The following is a 22,763-nucleotide window of genomic DNA, read 5'->3' as shown; positions in this document are numbered from 1 at the left end:
CCTAAAAGCTAAATCAACAGCTTCCACTGGCCAATTTATATACCTCTTCCTTGTATTTAACACTATCCTTGATTTCCCTCGTTAGCCACGGTTGAGCCACCTTCCCCGTTTTATTTTTTTGCCAGACAATTATTGGAGTTCATCCATGTGGTCTTTAAATCTTTGCCATTGCATCTCCACCATCAACCCACTAAGTATAATTTGCCAGTCTATCCTAGCCAATCCCCGTCTCATACCTTCAAAATCTCCTTTCTTTAAGTTCAGGACCCTAGTTTCTGAATTAACCATGTCACTCTCCATCCTAATGCAGAATTCCACCATATTATGGTCACTGTTGCCCAAGGGGCCTTGCACAACAAGATGGCTAACTAATTCTTCCTCATTACACAATTCCCAGTCTTGGATGGCCTGCCCTCTAGTCGGTTCTTCTACATATTGGTTTAAAAAACCACCCTGTGTACCTTCCAGGAAATCCTCCTCCTCAGCGCTGCTACCAATTTGGTTGGCCCAATCTATATGTAGATTAAAGTCACCCATGACGTACCTTTGCGACACGCATCCCTAATTTCCTGCTTGATGCTATCCCCAACCTTCCTACTGCTGTTTTGTGGGCTGCATACGTCCAACAAGTATTTTCTGCCCTTGGCTATTTCGCAGTTCTACCCATATCGATTCTACAGCATCCAAGCTAATGCCTCTCCTTGCCATTACAATGCTGAGAACAGTGAACATATTCTTCACTCTATACCTGCCCCTTTGCTCTTTCTCTGTTGTACTTGAGTTTGACCTGATTGTTTTTATGAATGGAATGTCTGATCTGTTTGGACAGAATGCAAAACAAAAACTTTTCACTATGCCTCGGTACACGTGACAATAATAAACCCGCACCTCTTTCATCGTGCCAGGGGGCAGAAAGGAAAGCGCAATTAGGCTTCCAGGGGCATCCTTGAGCAAGATCTGGAAGCCCAGGGTTGGAGATACAGTTGGCACGGTTAACAAACATACCCAGCATGAAGGATTCCACGCAGAAAGAACTGAGGCAGCAGAAGGAACTGGAAACATTTACCTGTGTACTGAGAGATGTGCACTGAATCGATTATTTCAAACTTCAATCCAGGAAGAAACGGCCGCCACTGGAAGAGAAAAGAATGATCTGGTGAGCAAGGAATGCGGAGAGAAGCTCGCCAGCGGCAATCATGATGTGGAAATCCAGATTTATCACAACCTCGGCAAGGGAATGTGATGTAAATTAACTATCTCCAGGTCAAGACAGATTAACTTTTTTTTCACCGCTCTCATGTGGAAATGATGCTCTCTGCATTGCAAAACGTGTGCATTGTTTTTATTTTAGCACAATTTCTATCACTTTTTGTACACATCTCATTCACATTTGATATATGAACCAAGAAAGGCAGCTTTGCTCGTCATTTATTCCAAGATTCCATTTTCATCCTTTTTTCTTTCATTGTCCTGTTTTGTGGGTTTGTCTAAATAGAGTTAGCAGGACTGGGACACGAGGGCTAGCAGGAGGAGAAACAAAGAGTTGCAGATGGTGTTTAATACACAAAAGGGCACAAAGTGTTGGAGTAACTCAGCTGGGCAGGCAGCATCTCTGGAGAACACGGATGGGTGACATTTTGGGTCGGGATCCTTTTTCAGGCTTTTTTGTTGACTAATCTGAAGAAGGATCTTGATCCGAAACATCACCTATCCATGTTCTCCAGAGATGCTGCCTGACCTGATGAGTTACTCCAGCAGTTTGTGCCCCAAGAGTTAACAGGAATTTGCCTCCAGTTGCACTGGCTGAGATTAGTTAATGCAATTCCAACGCCAAGTCCAACACTTCACACAAAGGAGTGAATTTGTTTAGGTAGGAACTGCAGATACTGGTTTATACTGAAGATACAGACACAAAATGCTGGAGTAACTCAGCGGGACAGGGAGCATCTCTGGAGAGAAAGAATGAGTCTGATGAAGGGTCCCAACCCGAAACGCCACCCATTCCTTCTCACCAGAGATGCTGTTGAGTTACTCCAGCATTTTGTGTGAATTTGTTTCATTTATCACCGACAGACTGATGGACCAGATGAGCTAAAAGTGAGATTTCTGCATCTCCAACAGAATTCAGAGAAAGGATCCAAATAAGCAGTGCGTACTTTCTCAAATTTGAAATTCAAGAGTTTTGAATGGAAAATATAATGATCAGATTATACCGAACCTCCATACATTAAAAGATCCCAAAAGCATTTCACACGTAATTAATTATTAAATGCAGTTGCTAATGTTGCACAGAAATATGCAGAAATCATTTTACAATATTAGCTCCCACAACAATAATCAAATGAATTAATGACATTGGTTAAGTGTGAATGTGGCCGACAGTGAAACAACTGAGAGGCAAAGGTGTACAGGCTCTTTGACCTACCACGTCCATGATTACCATTTTGCCCATCTCTACTACTCTCATTTCACCCCTTCTCTGCCTTGCCTATTTGAGTGGCTGTCCAAATGTCTCTTAAACATCATATTTATATCCAATTCCACCAACTCTTAGGGCGGCACGGTGGCGCAGCGGTAAAGTTGCTGCCTTACAGTGCCAGAGACCCAGGTTCGATCCTGACTACGGGTGCTGTCTGTACAGAGTTTGTACATTCTCCCCCTTGACCACGCTGGTTTTCTCTGAGATCTTCGGTTTCCTCCCACACTCCAAAGACGTACAGGTTTGTAGGTTAATTGGCTTGGTAAATGTGTAAATTGTCTCTTGCGTAGGATAGTGTTAGTGCGCCAGGATCTCTGGTCGGTGCGGACTCGATGGGTTGAAGGGCCTGTTTCCACGCTGTATCTCTAAACTAAACAAAACCTCTTCTGGTAGCCTGTTCCTAATATCAATCACTCTCTGTGCAAAATAATTTACTCCTCAGATTCTCTTTAAAACGTCTATCCTTTCTATGGATTTTGACATTCCATCTTATCCATACCTCTTATTCAATCATATATACTTATCATAGGACATCCAATCGCCCTATAACTGAAGTCCTCCAATCTATGTAACATCTTGGTGAATCCCTTCAGACTTTCGACTTTAGAGATACAGCACGGAAACAGGCTCTTCGGCCCACCGAGTCCGCGCCAACCATTGAACACTCCAACCACTTGTACTATCCTACACACTGGGGACAATTGATAATTTTTTACCAAGACCAATTAACCTACAAACCTGTATGCCCTTGGAGCACCCCGGAAAAACCACACCCGGTCACAGGAAGAATGTACAAACTCCGTACAGACAGAGTATGTAGTCAAGATCGAACCCGGGCCCCCGGGTGCTATAAGGCAGCAATTCTACCGCTGTGCCACCGTGCCGCCCACATGGGTGTGTTGGAACAGGTAAAAAGTATTACCCCAGGTTGCTTAAAATGGAACCTGGTGCTGCATGTGGAACTAAATCTTTTGACAACAAGTAAAGAGTAGGAGAGTGTAGGGTGAGAACGCAAGCTTGGTAAGTCAGCAGCACGATCTCCTCTTTGCAAAAGCATAAACAGCTGGATTTACGCAAAATGCTGGAGTAACTCAGTGAGACAGGCAGCATCTCTGGAGTGAAGGAGGGTCTTGACCTGAAACGTCACCCTTCCCTTCACTCCAGAGATGCTGCCTGTCCCGCTGAGTTACTCCAGCATTTTGTGTCTATCTTCAGTTTAAACCAGCATCTGCGGTTCCTTCCTGCACAACAGCTGGATTTAGTGCTGGATGCCGCATTACTGTGTTATGTAAAAACACTGGCTGGGGGAATGCAATATCCCTAATGATTAGGCATGAGCTAACTGCTAAGGCAGCAGTTGTTTGCTATTATTGATTAGCTTCATCCAAAGAGAAGGTAAAGGTTCTCGGCAATGGGTCAGCCGCGTTGTCTCCCAATGAGTCAAGTTCACCCCTTCTTCCTGTTGTGATAGCAGACAAAATATAATTAGACTGAATGAGTAGGCCAATGGAACACCAAAAGAACTGTTGTGCCAGCAGGTTTAATGGGAAAGTGAACCACCTCAATAAATCCTTGGCACCATGAGGCAGATAATTAGCTTTCTGCTGAAAACCATACTGCAGCAGGAAATTCAATCTCAAGCAAAATGTTTAGTTTTGCCTTAGTGGGCTTTAAGTGATGCACAGTCCCACAGAGAGTCTGCACTCAGTTTACTGTAACTTATACTCTGTGAACAAAACCCACGCTTCAACTGGTGTCCAGTATGCAGATTGATTATTTTCACACAAAAAGCTCAAGGAAATATCCAAGTACAAGTGGCATTTAACTGGCAGTAATATAAACGAATAGAAGTAACACTGATAATGTCGAGTGACGTACAACCGAGAGAAAGCAGTCATTTTGGATTTTGCAGTTGGTTGTCTAAACATATTCTCACACAGTAACTAATTCTAGTTGACATAAGCAAACAACCTGTGGATTCACTGACTTTTAGCCTTACAGACTTCATTCAGGGAGAGTTTGGCTTCGTTTGACCCCCTAGGCTGGATGGGTGGGGAAGGTAATTCTTCATTCACTCAAACCGATATTTATACCTTATACCTACCAAAGGTTTAGAAACAAGGAACTTCAGATCCTGTTTTACAAAGGAGGACACAAAAGTGCTGGGGTAACTCACCGGATCAGGCAGCATCTCTGGAGAGGAGTCTGAAGAAGGATCCCAACCTGTCCTGTCACCTGTCCATATTCACCAGAGATGCTGCCTGACCCGCCGAGTTACTCCAGCACTTTGCGTCCCATATCAAAGGTTTGGTCATTTATTTCACTGTTGTGTACAAATGAACCAAATTGTTTTCTGTATTTAGTGCTGTAGATTTTAGCTGACTTAAAAATACCTAGAACTATCACATCATAAATACAGTTTAATTTATTTTCTTGCTTGTTCCAACAGTGAAATGTTGTCATGCCTCTCCTGTCTCCATTATTGTTGCTGAAAACTAGAGATGTGTTGTCAGGACATCTCCAATATCTGATAGGGAATTGCTTGCCTTCTGCTAAGCACAAACTGGCAGGTATGGGGCACCATGAGCTTGCAATGTAACTTTGTACATTCTGTTTGTTCAGTTTTTCATTCAACCCCCAGAATGTACTTCTTATAGCTGTAAACACATGCAAAGAGAAATAGCAACCAGGTCCAAGAACAACACAAATCGCACTACTCATCCAGCACACAAATGAGACTCCCATTTCAATGAAGTCTCCCTTTGAAAGCCACTCCATGCCTTCCAAGAAACAGTAAAGAAATTCTGAGCCTCAGAAAGGCTTCCTTTGTGAAGAGAAAATGGTTTTGCAAACATGAGTGCTAGACTTCCTGTCAAGAGGAATTTCAATCAGATGCATTCTGTACCAACCTTCATTAGATTTTAACTCCTTCATTCTTCCTTCTGTACGATGTTAAAGTGACAACTTTGCCAGTAGACAGCAGCTTGTCTGAAGCTGGTCTCTAAATTAATTATACTCTCTCGCGGCACTGAAAATTTAACAGTAAACATCTTGACAAAACAAACCCTCCTTTTGAAAAGTGAACTTTAACGAATGCTGAAAGGGAAGTTACAAACTTATCCTTGTCCAGAGGAAGGGGGGGTGGGAGTGTTTATTCAAAGGATGGAAAGAGCAGACAGAAAGTTTTAAAGTTGTGAAAAGAATAATGGCTACCATTTTAAAATCTTCATCAGAGAGAAAAATAAGATCCACCTCTGCAAACCTCTTTCATGAAACAACCATTGGATCTTCCACAATACTGGTTGTGAGCAATTGTTACTTTTAAGGCTGTCAGGCCTTTAAGTGTGCTGTCATGAGTTGGGGCACCCTGGGCTGAAACTATCTTTATAGGCAGTTCCACAGACAGACTGCGAAGAGCTCTTGAAGGTACTGCACACGGTTTGTCTGAATCCTTTGTGTCTCAGCTGCAAGTTCTGAGAATCACTTAGCCCTGCGTACTCTACACTGGGATAGCCAAGGATTACAGTCAAAAGGGGCAAAGTCATTGAGGACATCGAGTGACTTCATGGCTGGTTTAGTAGGAAAAGGTTTGAGAAGCGCGTGATTAATCATGGCAAGCCTGAGGTGCAGACATGTCCATGAGACAACGACATGGTGGCGCCTGGAAATGCTTTTGCAAATAAAGAAGGAAACCTGGTAACCATTGAAGACGGTGAAACATATAAGATAATTAGGGGATTGGACACATTAATGGCAGGAAACATGTTCCCAATGTTGGGGGAGTCCAGAACAAGGGGCCACAGTTTAAGAATAAGGGGTAGGCCATTTAGAACGGAGATGAGGAAGAACTTTTTCAGTCAGAGAGTGGTGAAGGTGTGGAATTCTCTGCCTCAGAAGGCAGTGGAGGCCAGTTCGTTGGATGCTTTCAAGAGAGAGCTGGATAGAGCTCTTAAGGATAGCGGAGTGAGGGGGTATGGGGAGAAGGCAGGAACGGGGTACTGATTGAGAGTGATCAGCCATGATCGCATTGAATGGCGGTGCTGGCTCGAAGGGCTGAATGGCCTACTCCTGCACCTATTGTCTATTGTCTATAAAAATAGTATTCCAGTCTCAGACCGGCCACTTTCAAAATCGCAGTGGTTATGAGAAAACTTGGGAATATATCTAGAAAGGCATTTTGTTTGTTTGACGCATCACCCCAAACCCTCTCCGCATCTTAAAAATAATTTGATATTTTTTCTTTGAGTTCTGACCATAAATACTTAGATCGAAATTTTAACTCCATTTCTCTTTTCATAGGTGCTGCCTAGACTGTTGACTGATTCCAACATTTTCTTTTTTAATTTTATAAAACCGACTATCTGGCCACTTACTGCATTGCGGTTTGTGCGACCACACTGTACACAATTAACGGCCAACTTTTTCTGCTTCACCTTACTTTAAAACTATCTGACTCTCCATTGCATTTAGCTGTTTTGAGCTCTCGAAATATCTTTAAATCTCTTGAAATATGTTTTTAAAAATGAGTTCTTTTTAACACAGTACCATTTGGGACTGTCAAGCAATTAAAAAAAAATCAATTTTACATTCATCACTGTTTTAATGGTATTGTTAAGCGATGATAAGCAGTCTGAACTTAATTTGCCGAAGTGAAATGCTTGACCTTTAATTTAGATTGACCATCTAAAAGTGCTTTGTCTTTCTCAATGAGCTGGTGAAGAAATAAGGAGTCAGGATGAGAGGTCCAAGACAAAATGGCAGCCAATAGGATTGCAGTGAACGGTGGCGGGCCAGAACTGGCTTGCGGGAAGATTTATTTTTCATTTGTCTATTATGTACCACATTAAGCCTGAAGATTTGAGGCAAATATTGGCAGCCAGGGCCCAATGGAATTGTGAATTTGACTGCATGTAGTATGTACAAAATATGACTTCAATGATATGTTATGATATTATGAAGGGATATGTTCAAGCCTACATAACTGTGGTTAAGGCATACACATGAAATAGGATCAGAAGACCACATAGCAGTTTTCATTGGTGGGTCTGTGGTGAGAGTTGGCAGCTTTAATTCATGAGCATTGACCTCTTCAATGATCTTTGAGGCTCGGCACATAGATGTAATCATGAAGACACCAGTAGCTTTACTTTGAAGTTTTATGAGATTTGGTATGCCTCCATATACTCTAACAAACCTCTTCAGGTGTACTGTACAAAGCATCCTGGTTGCTTGTAGAAACAAGGAACTGCAGGTGCTGGTTTACAAAAGAGGACATAAAGTGCTGGAGTAACTAAGTGGGTCAGACAGCATATCAGGAGAACAAGGATAAGTAGCGTTTCAGGTCAGCACCCTTCAGATTGATCAGATGACCATCAGTCTGATGAAGGGTCCCAACCCAGAACGTCACCTATCCATGTTTTTCTGAGATGCTGCCTGACCCACACAGTTACTGCAGCACTTTGTGTTTTCTAACTGGTTGCTTCATGGCTTGGTATAGCAATTCCAATGCACAGAACGCAAGAGGCTGCAGAGAGTGGTGGACTCAGTCCAATCCAGTCCATCATGGGCACTGCTCTTCCTTCCATTGAAACCATCTACGTGAGGCGGTACGTCAAGAAGGTGGCATCTAACATCAAGTATCCCCACCATCCAGGCCATGTCCTCTTCCTACGACCATTGGGCAAGAGTTATCAAAGCCCAAAGCCGCACACCATGAGGTTCAGGAACAGCTGCTTTCAAGCAAATACCAGATTCTTGAATCAACCCGCACAATCCTAATCCAATGTCCACAACTACCATGGACTTGATTTTTTTTTGTTATTATGTTTTTGCAATGTCTTGTTTTTTTGCAGTCTTCTTTCTGATACAAATTCTATGTTCAATCGATGCATAATTTGTTTTTGTGCATGTGTCGGAGTCTATGTGTTAGTGATGCTGCTGCACGCAAGATTTTTCATTGTATTTGCACCTCACCCTACTTGTGCATAAGAGAATAAACTCAACTTGCAATCGCAATTGCATTAATTGTGTGCATTAACTGTGCTTGATTTAATGGACTGTTGCACATAAGTTGAAGCGTACATTTTAGTACCAGCCGAGTTCTTTATAAACTAGCATCCCTGCCCAGATGTCAACCTAACAGACTCTGGTGGCAGCTGGCTTTGAAACACAGTCACGGGTACGGGTCGGGAGTGTGCAACTGCGAGTGTGAGTGGGTGGGTGTGTGGAGGTAGGAAGTGGAACACTTTGTTTGACTTGGGTACTGGGACTGATACTGTCCCACGCTGATGCTCATTGGGGTTTGAAACCCTGATCCTGAGAGAAGATCTAACTCTATGGTCAGGGTGGAACCTTGCAATTAAGGATTATCAGGGAGAGTGACTGAAGGAAGGATTTCAGTCTGCATTTGGCATTCATTGGATTGGAATGGGAAGGATCAAAATGGGGAATGTTGCCGACTGGCCCATTCCAGACTGCAGACGTACGTACTGAGGGACTCGCTGAAGCTTGGTGCAGCCAACGCCACAGCTCTGTGGGGAAGGACAACAGACTAGTGTCCATCCGCAGAAGGTCATTAGAGGGCAGGGTCTGGTGGAGACGCCTCTCAAACAAGGGAAGGGACATCACTCCAGGGGGCCACGTGAGTGGCAAGGGTGCCTGGTGTAAGGGTGGTTTGTGAACACAACCGCATAAAACACTAATGAATGAATAAACACTGACACTGTTGGAAGAGTGTCCTTATTTTGTATATATATTTTTATTATTCTGAAAAAAGTTTATGTTTGGAAATAAAAGATGGATAACACAGTAACACAGCTGCCTTCACACAGCTACAGTGACCTGGGCTCAATCCTGACCTCAGATGCCGGCTGTGTGGAGCTTGCAAGTCCTTTCTGTGACCATGGAGGTTTTGTCCAGGTGCTCTGGTGTCATCCCACATCCCAAAGACATGCAGGTTGACAGCCCACTGTAAATGAAATGATCCTCGAGTGTGTGGATGGTAGAATCTGGGGGGAGTTGGTGGGAATGTGGGGAGAATAAGATGGGATTGGCGTAAGTGGGTACTTGATGACTGACACAGATTCGGTGGGTGAGTGAGCCAGTTCCCATGTTACATATCTTCATGAGTGATGGCAATGGGGTTAGATGGCTCCATCTGATCAACAAGCATGGTGGAGCCACAGATAGTCCCCATACCCCATTCCTTCCGGCACTGCCAGTTTTCCTGCACGGGAAACAGTGGCCAGTTATGTTTAGTTTTGCTTTGTTTAGAGATACAGCATGGAAACAGGGCCCAAGCCCATGCCCACCAGTGATCACTCATTCACTAGATCTGTCCTACACACTAGGATCAAGTTACAGAAGCTGTTTAACCTACAATCCAGTTCATCTTTGGAATGTGAGAGGAAACTGGAGCAGCCGGAGAAACCCCACGTGGTCACAGGGAGAACGTGCAAACTCCGCACAGACAGCACCCGTGGTCAGGATCGAACCCAGGTCTCTGGCACTGTAAGGCAGCAATTCTACCGCTGTGCCACAGTGCCGTTCAGTGGACTAAATCTGAGCTCCGGCCTGGTTCACACCCATGCATTGCTAACCCACTTGCCGTACACTGTTGAGCTGTTCACTCCCCATCCACCACCGTCAAACCAGGAAGCAAACTACTGGCAGTTGCGTGCAAGACTAATACAGTTTAATATTCAACCCAAGCCCAACAATGTAATTTCGGTGCCTCAAATCCCCTGCATAGACAAAAGGAAGAAGAGTTGGATAAATGTCCAAAATCATGTCTAGCATGCAAAACGAGGGTGGATGAAACGTGAGGTCAAAAGAGGGCAGATAAAGAACAGAAACAGTACAGCACAGGAACAGCCCTTTGAACCACAATGTCCCTGCTGAACATGATACCAAGTTAAACTAATCTCCTCTGCCTGCATGGGATCCATATCCCTCCATTCCGCGCATATCCTAGGCATGTGCCTATCTAAAGGTCTGTTTAATGGTGCTATTGTTTCTCCCTCCATCACCACCCCTGGTTGGGGTGAGACACAAGAATGGTAAATATGTTATGTAATTAACAATAGCAGAATTCTAAGCTAATGAGGCACACATATGGAAAATGCTACTTTCAAGACTCTCGTGATTGTTTCCGATATCATATCATGAGATTTCACACCTTTGTTTGCATTCACCACTGCTGGTGTGTGTTCAGTGCTCTGCATATATTTGAATGCCGATCTTAATGCCAAGCTGTTGGCGTGGTGAAGCTTGCGAGAAGCAGGGCAAATTGGCTGCAGGGCAAGATTCGACTGCACACAAGCAGATGCTCGAGATTTCACTTTGCTCCATGCTAACTGTTTCCGAAGAATGAATCTACACCTTAAAAGAGCGCGTTTAAATTTTCAGTTGCTGAAATAACTGCAGCTGTGATACTGTGGAAGTGAATTTTGTGCGAGTAAAATTGAGTGATGTCAATGCTTCAGTGTAGAATATTTATTGTAGCTACTGCATCCAATATTATTGCCACGGGTATGCATGCAACGGGCTTAAAGGTTCAATTGCACCAGTCTCTCATGAAAGCAGATCCCATCTTAAGCCGTTTAAATTTAACATGCCAATATCTAATCTTACAATCACGTGACGTATGGGATTGGAACAATAGAAGCCTCATACACGTGTGTTTCTAAGACTGTATATATCTCTCTAAGCTACAGGTGAGTTGGGGCAAATGTTCATTAGCAAGCTATCAGGCATGACGTGAGTGAGGACATCAGCAACCGTAGTAAATCCTGCTGCACGTCCACGTAATTCCAGCTGACGTCCCGGCAGCAGAAAAGATAATAACATACACCAGTGCCCCTTTTAAATGAGCACATACTGTACATTTTCTGGCCAGTTTTTCTCCTAAGCCTGGCCAGCTATAAGTGTTTATTTTACTCCTGAATTTGGTTAATTGCTTGAATTTAAATTTCCAAAATCCACAGCTTTATTGCCTCTTTATAAAATATTTCAATGTTACGGGTGGCGCCGTCAGCGATGGCAGCCTCGCCCACAGTCTGTCTATCTTGTGCGTCTTTTTTGTTATTTTTAGTGTGTTTTAAAAAGTATAGACCAAGTGGACCCGTTGGGCCCAAACCTCTACTGCATTGGTGCAGCACCCTCACCTCCCCCCCTTTGCTCTCTGCTCTCCCCCCCTCCCCTCCCTCCCCTCCCCTCCGTCCCCTCCCTCCCTCCCCTCCCTCCCCCCCCTCCCCCCCCCTCCCCCCCTCCCTGTGCAGTGGAGTGTATAGAGACATGGGTATGTAGTAGAAAGACAGCCATTTAACCTCGTGTCATGCAAGCCAACCACAATCACTGGAATTACTAGAAAACATTAAAGCCTATGGATTTAGGGAGAACTGCATTAAAAATGGATTAAAACAACCTGTAACAAGAGTACAAACAAAAGCGCAGTCAGGAATGAATACTTGTTTCCTCGAGTGCAGTTCTGGAATCATTTCTCTTGATTACTCATTTTGCAAAGGCCCAAATATGAACGGTATTTAATTTTGCTCATGATACCCAAAATGGTTCCTCCTTTCGAAAAACCTGGCAAACTGCAAAGATCAGATGGGACATACGCTAAAATGGGGGGGAAAAAAATATTTTAACGTTGCAGTTTGGTTATAAGACACATCTGAATGTAATTTAAATTACACTGGACCCTGATCGTACCCTCAGATTGTGAACAACCTGTAAATTCAACTTAGTTGAGAACAAACGAACATTCACTTAGATTAAACCAGGACTAGAGAATGGTCTTGATCTCCTATCGACCTCATTGGAAACCTTTGAATTATCTTCACTCGGACTTTACCTTGCATTAAACATTTATACTCTTTATCCTGTATCTGTACACTGTGGACAGCTTGATTGCAATCATGTATAGTCTTTTCACTGACTAGATAGCACACAACAAAAAGCTTTTCACTGTATCTCAGTTCACGTGACAAGTTTCTGGACAAGTTTCGATCGCCTAGCTTGGGGTCGGAGAGGAATTTCCCGGATTCTTTTTCCCAAATTGGCCTGGGTTTTTATCCGGTTTTTCGCCTCTCCGAGGAGATCACATGGTTCTTTTGGGTGGGAAGAAGGGCGATAGTGGGAAGGGGGTTGGGGTAGGATCAGCCATGATCGTATTGAATGGCGGAGCGGGCTCGAGGGGCCGGTTGGCCTACTCCTGCTCCTATTTTCTTGTGTTCTTGTGTTCTTGTGTTCTTGTGTGACAATAATAAACTAAAGATAAATGATCAGAAATGCCAACATGCATCAGTGATCTCCTAGGCGAGGAGATAAAGCCATTTTACTCGGTTCCTTTAAAAATTAGGCTCATCACAGAATTATCTTCTCTTGCGTGAGGTTTATTTTTGCAAGCCTGCCTTTTTATTCATCTGAGTGATGCTGTCAATTGATATCAATGAATCCATTTTTAAGGTGTACTTTGAGCCTATTAGGAAACTGGGCAAGGCTGTCAAGGTCCATCTAAAAGAGACAAGAGTAACCCTTCGTCTGAACCAGACACGAGCTTACAGTGCAAAAGGGAAGTGACAAGTCGTAACTCAGTACTCTGCTCTTTCGTTTTAATACTTGAGTTCGTATGGCATGAATGTCAGAATTCACAAGTTAAGCCCAGGCCCATGCTGCACACAGCTGCAATTATGCTGCGCTCAGCTGCAATGGTGTTCGGATGTGTTTTTGTGAATTGGCCTGAGAGGAATATAAATCTCCAGTGCTCCGACACTGAAGGTGGAATTGCTGGAAGGAACTGTAAAATTGAACATTATTATTAAAACTGTAGCAAGTACAGGCGAAGGATTCGTGCAAGCAAGGGCCTACAATCACGAGCAGCAGAGTGAACAACTACTGGAACTTGCGTAAGAAGGAACTGCAGATGCTGGTTTACACCATAGATACACACAAAATGCTGGAGTAACTCAGTGGGTCAGGCAGCATCTCTGGAGAAAAGGCATAGGTGATGCTTCGGGTCGAGACCCTTCATCAGACTCCTGGTGAAGGGTCTCGACCCAAAATGTCACCTATTCCTTTTCTCCAGAGATGCTGCCTGACCCGCTAAGTTACTCCAGCATTTTGTGTTTAACTACTGGAAGTTACTTCGTGATATTTCTGCCTTACATAAGTGTGCATCATTTTTGGAGGTCATAATTTCAACACTGCACTCCAATAATTGAGAAAAAACAAGTCATTTCCGAAGTCATTTTTTGCAGCAGTTTGGTGCAAACTCCAACTGCAAAGAAAAATAAAACTCTTGTTTAACTTAGTAATTTAACTAATGGGCGGCACAGTAGCGCCGCGCGAGAGTTGCTGCCTTACAGCGCCAGAGACCCTGACTACGGATGCTGTCCATACAGTAACTGCGTGGGTTTTCCCCGGGTGCTCCGGTTTCCTCCCACACTCCAAAGACGTTCAGGTTTGAAGGTTAATTGGCTTCGTTAAAAATTGTAAATTGTCTCCAGTGTGAAGGATATGACAGTGTGCGGGGATCGGTGTAGTGTACGAGCTGGTCGGCGTAGACCCGGTGGGCCGAAGAGTTTGGTTTCCACACTGTCTCTCTAAACTAAACTTCATGATGGCATTCATAGTAATTGGATCTTGGTGGCGAAAGGTAGTCGCTCACACCGGAAGAATATGTTGTGTTTTTATTTCAAAACAACACAGTAAATCCAGAGATAATGTGCAGATCAGCTAATTTGCCTTGCAGCCCAGAGAACTGGGTTGGCATGAGGAACTACAAGGCTGCTCACTAAGTCCTTGTTAATCACTTCCTGGACATCAGAAGGCCACTGGCAATGACACTGAGGTTGCAATGACAACGAAAAGTCAACTCCAAAATCTATAGAAGTTTCAGTCTGTCAAAACCAGCTAAGGCCACAAAACAAATTGATGTATCCAACCCCAATCTGGACTCTAACTTGAGGCCTGATTCAACTTACATTCCTAAACGCTAATGATCTTGATCCCAGCTCCAGCAGCACACCTAGACTTCATTCCAGACCTTAAATCTGGGCGGTAATCTACCCATATTCCAGGAATTCCCAATCCCAATCCCAACCAGCTCTAGCAGCACACTGATTTAATTGTATTTATGTATTTATTTGTTTTTGCATTTATTGCATATATGTTTGTACGCACCGTCAGGATTGGCTATTTTTTAATTTCGTTGTACTCGTTGCAATGACAATAAATGAATATTATTATTATTATTATTATTATTATTAATCTGTTGCTGTAGAAACCGCAGATGCTGGATCTTGCATAGAACACAAAGTGTTGGAGTTACGCAGTTACCTGGGTCTCTGGCGCTGTAAGGCAGCAACTCTAGGGCGGCGTTATTGTGCCACCCATTAGTTAAATTACTAAGTTTGCAGTTGGAGATTGCACCAAACTGCTGCAAAAAAAATTATCTCGGAAATGACTTGTTTTTTTCTCAATTATTGGAGTGCAGTGTTGAAATATTGACCTTCACAAATGATACACACTTATGTAAGTGTTGGAGTTACACAGCGGGGCAGGCGGCGTCTCAGGAGGACGTGGATAGTGACATTTTGGGTCAGGACCTTGCATCAGACTGATTGCAGAAAACTGGAAAAGAAACTGGGGGGCGGGGGGGAACAAGGACTGGGAAATGATAGGTGGATACAGGCAAGTTGGGGTTTTGATTGGCGTATGGTTAAACAAAGATTAGAGATGAAAAGGGAACAAAAGGGAGACAAAAGGCATCCGAAGGAAACAAAAGGGTGTTGATAAGGAGAGGAAGAGTGAAAGGTAAAGCCAGAGGGTATAGATAGGTGGAATGGGCCACAGGTATGGGTGGGTGGGTTAGTGGGAGAATAGATGCGTATCAGGATCAGGAGAAAGAGGTTGGGAGGGAAGAAGAGAAAAAAATGTTGGGTGGAGTTTTACCTAAAGTTTGAGAATTCAATGTTCTATCCCTACTTGTCAGCACGAGATGTTAAATGCAAACATGGGTGAAAGGCCATCATGGGCGAGGGCACTAGCATTTAAAACACTCCCAGTGGTGCCTAGCCGTCCATGCCAGTCTGTGGATCTGCGCATCATCGCAAGTCAGCGGATATCAGCCAAGTCTCTAAAGTTGGTCTATTACACACTTGAATTGATCTAAAAGCTGCAACTTGCAAATTGTCTGCTGGGTTATTTATATAAACTTCCACACTGCACAATATTCCCAGTGCAGCAATGTTCAATAAGTGCAAGGACTGCTTTGGTTCACGGAAGTCTTATTATCACCTCCAAGTCGTTAATCTGTCAACTGTGCTTCACAGTGCTGAGCAAGCTTGTGGAAACAATGAGATACCAGAAGAGGCAGACATTCGTCAGAGAGGGAGAGTGGGAAACTAAAAGCATAGATTGCACCTACTGTTAAAAGGCTCAAAGCATTGCCCCAGCACCCTCAAGATCTTGCTCCCTTTGGATGCCTTTTGTCACCCTTTTGTCCCTTTACCATCTCTAGTCTTCATCCACCCATCAGCCAGTCAAACACCTCCTCAAATGTATCCATCTATCTCTTCCCAGGCTCTGTTTTCCCCCTTCCCCTCCAGCTTTCTCTCCCCTCCGACAATTAGTCTGCTGAAGGGTCCTGTCCCAAAATGTCACCTATCCACATACTCCAGAGATGCTGCCCGACCCGCTGAGTAACACCAACGCTTTGTGTTCTACGCAAGATTTCAGCATCTGCAGTGTCCACTGAGGTGGATTAATAATGTGAGCTACTGGAGCAGGTTGGGATTAGGAATGCCTGGAATATGATGAGCATTTAATGGCACTGGGCCTGTACTCGCTGGAGTTCAGAGGAATGAGGGGGGACCTCATTGAAACGTACAGAGTGGTGGAAGTCTTAGATAGAGTGGGTATGGAGAGGATGTTTCCACTAGTGGAAGAGTCTAGAACTAGAGGTCATAGCCTCAGAATTAAAGGACGTTCTTTTAGGAAGGAGGTGAGGAGGAATTTCTTTAGTCAGGGAGTGGTGAATCTGTGGAATTCATTGCCGGCGGCCAAGTCAATGGATATATTTAAGGCAGAGATTGATAGATTCTTGATTAGTATGGGTGTCAGAGGTTATAGTGAGACGGCAGGAGAATGGGGTTAGGAGGGAGAGATAGATCAGCCATGATTGAATGGCGGAGTAGACTTGATGGGCCGAATGGCCTAATTCTGCTCCAATCACTTATGATCGTAAGGGTAGATTTGCAGCTAGACTTAAGGTCTGGAATGGCGTCTAGGTGCACAGATGCCTACAAGACGATACGACTACTTGAAGGTCGAAGATTCACAAATATTTTTGATTTACATGTAAGAGGGTCCACACGTCAAATGCAGTAAATCCAAACTTCATGAAACCAAAGCAGCATTTCTTAAACAAGCAACAGCCTTACAGTACATCGTTCATCCCAGGAGATGTGCCATTTCTGCAGACTGGTTCCACTACTTATTCTCCCATGCGTTATTCAGCTGGAAACAGATAAGACTCATATTTGAACACACTGCATCCATTTCTCTCTGCATCCAACTGAGAAAACAGACTGACAGAGGTCAACCGTGCTACCCTCTCACACTGACCTTTGCACAAGTACTTCACCACACTGTAAATGCTCCACTCTGAATGAGTGCCATCATTTATTTAAAGAACGGGGTCGTCAATAAAGGATTTCCAGCAGAGTCCTTGAAATGTGCAGTTCAAGGAACAGTCTGCCATGAATACTCCATCATCAAGTTGCCTAGTGGATTCTTTTTAACAGCTTCAGTTTGCAGACGATCCAACACCCTCCACAAGGCAATTATTCTATCAAATATGAAGTTCGGTTTACTGAAGGAGTTAGATCATAAATGTTGTATTGGCAAAGTTAAATTGTATAACACCCCTGACTAGTTGCTTGTTCTTGTTCCATAGGAATGAGGGGTGATCTTCTAGAGGTGTACAAAATCATGAGAGGAATGGATTGGGTAAACACACATAGGTTTAAGAACATAAGAACCAAAGGACATAGGTTTAAGGTGAAGGGGGGAAAGATTTAGTAGGGACCTGAGGGGTAATCTTTTCACACAAAGGGTGGAGGGTGTATGGAACAAACTGCTGTGGGAGGTAGTTGAGGCAGGTTCTATCGCAACGTTTAAGAAACATTTAGACAGGTTCAGAGGGACTTGGGTCAAACGCAGGCAGGTGGGACTAGTGTAGATGGGACATGTTGGGCGGTGTGGGCAAGTTGGGCCGAAGGGCCTGTTTCCATGCTGTATGACTCTAAGTCTGACTTTTATTTAAAACTTGAGAAGAGGTCTGACATGATGGTCGGCCATTTTCGAACACCGGAGTGAATCTTAGGACAAAATTGGACACATTCAACAACTAAAAGTAATGACTGGACATTATTTAGAAGTAATCGCCAGGAAAATCATGAAAGGTAAAAGCTAACGAGACATAAGGAACTGCAAATGCTTGAATCTTGCTGGAATTTTGACCAAAACACAAAGTGCTGGAGGAACTTAGCAGGTGAGGCAGCATCTGTGGAGGGAATGCACAGACAGTGTTTCAGGTCAGGATCTTGCTTCAGGGTCAAGCCTGAGGAAGATCCTGACCCAAAATGTCGCCTGTCCATTCCCTCCATAAATGCTGCCTGATCCACCGAGTTACTCCAGCACTTTGTGTTTTGCTTTTGAAGCTGACGCTGACTTAATGGATGCTGGTAGCTCATGACAATGGGCCCTATTGATGCATCCAGCCACTCAATAGCATGGCTACTGTTATGATCATTGCTGGTCAAAACGTTGGAATGTTGCCTGCAATGCAATCAATGGACGAGTGTTAATCAAACACAGCAACGCCTGCGCTATCAAATATTAAGCCCAGTCTTCATCAAATAGCTCCTTGGGATCTTTCATTTCCACTCAAATAAGTGGCTAGGGCCGCAGCCTAATCCAAAAGCGGAAATGCATTCATATGTTGCTTTTCACAGCCACAGGAAAGCCCAGAGCAATTCACAGTATGTTGCGTTGGCATAATTACAGCTGTTCAATGAACAAACACGGCAGTCACTTTGTGTCCAGCAAGCTTCCACAAAATCGGGAATGAGACTGATGACCAACGACTTTGTTTTGCTGGTGTTGATTGAGGGACTGACGTTGGCCAAGGCACCAAAGCCCCCTCGTCTTCTTTGATCGGTGCCATTTTTTATGTGGAGCTGAGTCGACAGATGGTGTCTCAGTATGACATCTCATTTGAAAGACAGCACCTCCAATGCCAAGCTTTCCCTCTGCTGCACTGAGAATCACTGGACTGATTATAAATCAGAACATTTTAAATGATATTACTTCTTATGCTCCTGAAACAAGTCTCATATTTATTTCAGGCATAAAATAGTTAGTTTATTTCCATGCCCACCAACGAGTTTGGAGGAAGGGTAACACAGTTCAACTCTGTGGAATATCTGGGGATGGACACAAAAATGTTGGAGTAACTCAGTGGGACAGGCAGCATCAAGAACCTGAAGGAATAGGTGACGTTTTGGGTCGAGACCCTTCTTCAGACTGAGAGTCAAAGGAGAGGGAAAATACCTTTGGATCCCTAGTTTACGACGTCACATACTTTTGAAGGGGAGAAGCCCAAATTTCCCAATCCTTATCTCAAACGCTAATAAGTGCTGGAAAGGGTGCAAGAGGATTTACGAGGAGGTTTCCAGGACTCAAGGGCCTCAGCTATAGGGAGAGGTTGAGCAGGCTAGGACTTTATTCCTTAGTTAGAGCGTAGGAGGATGAGGGGTGATCTTATAAAGGTGGATAAGGTCATGGAGGAATAGATAGGGTAGATGCACAGAATCTTTTACTCTCAGGCAGAGAATCAAGAACCAGATGATAGAGGTTTAAGGTGAGGGGGGGGGGGGGGGAGATTTAATAGGAACCTGAGATACAACTTTTTAATACACAAAGGGTCATAGGTATATGGAACGAGCTACCAGAGGAAATAGTTGAGGCAGGCACTATCACAATGTTTAAAAAACATTTGGACAGGTACATGGATATGACAGGCTAATAAAAATATGGGTCAAATGCAGGCGGGTGGGAATAGTGTAGATAGAGCATGTTGGTTGGTGTGGGCAGGTTGGGCCAAAGGGCCTGTTTCCACGCTGAATGACTCTATGACCAAGTGCAATATTTTTATCCTAAAATAAAACCTTCTATGAAGCTTTTTTCTTGAATATAGTTGCTGCGAAAGACCTTGTCTCTGAGACCAAGCTGACAATCAGCTGATAGGGCTGATGATCACTGTGGGATGACCCAGGCGATGTTACAAATTGTGATGTGGACCTCCTTCGGTCTGGGTTTTGAGCGAGAGGAAATACAATAATAAAGCTTTCAACAGAAACAGCTCACTAATTGGCAAAGCTGATCTGAAAAATCAGTAAGGTTAAACATTTGTGCGGGTGGATTCCAGCTAATATATAATTGGGGCACTACTTTCATAAGGTCACCTCTTTTCAAGGGTAGAGATTCCACATTTTCTCTGGAGTAGAAATCTCTTGAGCATAAAATCTTGAGAACAGATTTTTTTTTTGGTCTTTTTTTCTGGAATTTGGCAGATGCTACGAGAGCTTTCGCTCTGCTTTTGAGTCAAAATCAAACAACACAAAGTTATTAATCTTTTGGTATTTTGATGGGATGTTGTTGAGCACCCAGGTGATTGCAACTAAAGCTGAGCCAATAAATGTGCAATAAATTTAATAGCTTTCCAAACCCCCTGCAGGAAAATCGCTCCTCAACACTTTGTATAATGGCACTCAAATACATACAGCAGATGACAGATACAAACAAAAGGAGTTATTCCTTAGGTAGTAATGCACCTTCACATCAGTTACCATGTCCAGGTAATGATTTCTCAAATGTAATTCTAATCCATGGACAAATGTGGACAAGTGTAGTGACAGACACAGAGTAGACCAGACATGTCCAAAGTCCGGCCCGGGGGCCAATCGCGGCCCGAGGTCAGATTTTATACGGCCCGCAGCTTCCGTCTTAAAATGTATTATTTATGGCCCGCCAGCACTGTCTAACAGAATGAAGGTAGGGGGAGGGGGAGAGGGGAGGGGAGAGGGCGACTACACCTCCCGGCGGTCAGCGCTGCCCGACCTCCGACCTCCTCCCCCGCCCCGAGCGGGAAAGGCGACGGCGACTACACTTCCCGGCGACGGGGGGGGGCGGGAGAGCAGCAGCTGAGCTCTCGTCACCCCGCACGCTCATTGGCAGGCACTCCCGTCAGTCGGACAGGTGCCGCATCCCCCCCCCCCCCCCCGCCCCGAGCGGGAGAGGTGACGGCGACTACACCTCCCGGCGGTCAGCGCTGCCCGATCTGTGGATTGTCAGACGCGAGGTCCGGGGGGGGGGGGGGGGGGGGGGGGGGGGGGGGGGGGGTGGCATTGGCCCTTGGGTATTTTCACATTATCAAATCTGGCCCTCTTTGAAAAAAGTTTGGACACCACTGGAGTAGAACAAACAAGTCCTGTATTTGCTCCTTTTTTTAAAAATTAAGGTGAATGCAGCTTCCACTGAATGTAGTTTTTAACTAAACTCTCTCTCAATGCAAGAGTGCTTCAGTCCACTTTTGAAGAGAATTCGGTCTCTAAATAAGCAAAAATCTATGACAGAATATATTTGTCATGAGTCAGAGGGTGGTGAATCTGTGGAATTCATTGCCACAGAAGGCTGTGGAGGCCAAGTCAAAGGATATTTTTAAGGCAGAGATTGATAGATTCTTGATTACTACGGATGTCAGAGGTTATGGGGAGAAGGCAAGAGAATGGGGTTGAGAGGGAAAGATAGATCAGCCATGATTGACTAGCGGAGTAGACTTGATGGGCCAAATGGCCTAATTCTGCTCCTATAATTTGTGAACTTATGAATTTATTTGATTGGAAACAATCTGCACTCCGATGAACAACACTATTACAGCAATAATTTTATATTCCACAACCATTTTACATTATTTGTTGAGACTATAACTTGGGTTTTTTTGAAGAACACCTTGCATTCCTTCCCTGATCTGAAGACTTGGGAAGTATCAGATGTTGAGGATGTTGCAAGCAGTATATTTGGATATGGATTGCAACGAGCAATGGATTGGGAATGGCAAATATCTTGGGATGAATTGCTTGGTTTCTTAGCAAATGTTCTATTTCTCAGGTAGATAGTGGACCGAAAATGTCAATACCCGGCCAAATCCTACAATATAAGTCCTAGTTTTTAGATTTGTTTATGGCCTTTCCCTGTAACCATCATACGTTTATCCAATCTGAAACCCCACCTGTGATTTTTGCTATCCTTATTAGATTCCTACTGATTCAGATAGACACCCATTTCATTATTGTTCTGTGATCTTCACAGCTCTGCGTTCCTGAGACTCCCCACTTTCTACTCTGGTGTTCATAGCATCCTCTGCTCCATGCTGCCCCTGTATCTTGTGCCTTCTGATAGCCAGTTTTCACTCTCTGGAAACCACCTGACTACAAAGCAAAACAAAATTCATTGGCTGTGAAACATTTTGGATGTCACCTAGTTATTATTTTCCACATAATAAGAGGAGTAGGCCACTCAGCCTTTCAGGACTGCTCTGCTAATTCGTAAGACCAGGGCTGATCCGATTTTGCCCAGCTCCACTTTCCTACCTGGAGCTAATAATCCTAGATTGCCTGCACCTTCTTTTCTCAGCTCTTTCATATCGATCTCCTGTCCAAATTTATTTTTCCATTGAAGCTTGGCAGTACAGTGGCGCAGCAGTAGAGTTGCTGCCTTACAGAGCCAGAAATCCTGGGTCGACCCTCACTACGGGTGCTGTCCGTACGGAGTTTGCGCATTCTCCCTGTGACCGAGTGGGATTTCCCCGGGTGCTCCGGTTTCCTCCCACACTCAAAAGACGTACAGATTTGTCCGTTAATTGGCTATGGTGAAATTGTAAATTGCCCCTGGCATGTAGGATGGTGCTAGTGTACGGGGATCGCTGGTGAGAGTGGACTCAATGGGCCGAAGGGCCAGTTTCTGCGCTGTATCTCTAAAGTCTAAAAGTCGAAATAATTTCCTTGCAAATTTATGATGAGCTTTGGAAGATTTTAGGATGTTTTGTGCTCATTTGTTATTTAGTTTTCTAAATTTAACAAAATTTTTATGAGAATGAAACGCAAATGTTTTTTTCAGCTATAGTTAAGGAGCTAAGGCTTTGACACTAAATCTT

General features: G+C 44.0%; 1 protein-coding gene across 2 annotated transcripts in view; it reads right to left on the bottom strand.

The window, feature by feature from the left end:
• LOC144602254 (N-acetyl-beta-glucosaminyl-glycoprotein 4-beta-N-acetylgalactosaminyltransferase 1-like) overlaps positions 1 to 22,763 on the bottom strand; it is a 569,664-nt gene that overhangs the window by 110,014 nt on the left and 436,887 nt on the right. For both annotated transcript variants that reach the window (XM_078415127.1, XM_078415128.1), the window contains exon 9: positions 1,067 to 1,133. In XM_078415127.1, the coding sequence (XP_078271253.1) occupies positions 1,067 to 1,133 (67 nt within the window). The remainder of the gene's footprint in view (positions 1 to 1,066; positions 1,134 to 22,763) is intronic.

Source organism: Rhinoraja longicauda, chromosome 18 (assembly GCF_053455715.1).
Source record: "Rhinoraja longicauda isolate Sanriku21f chromosome 18, sRhiLon1.1, whole genome shotgun sequence".
In the NCBI taxonomy this organism is placed as follows: Eukaryota; Metazoa; Chordata; class Chondrichthyes; order Rajiformes; family Arhynchobatidae; genus Rhinoraja; species Rhinoraja longicauda.
This window is presented reverse-complemented; position numbering and strand designations above follow the sequence as displayed.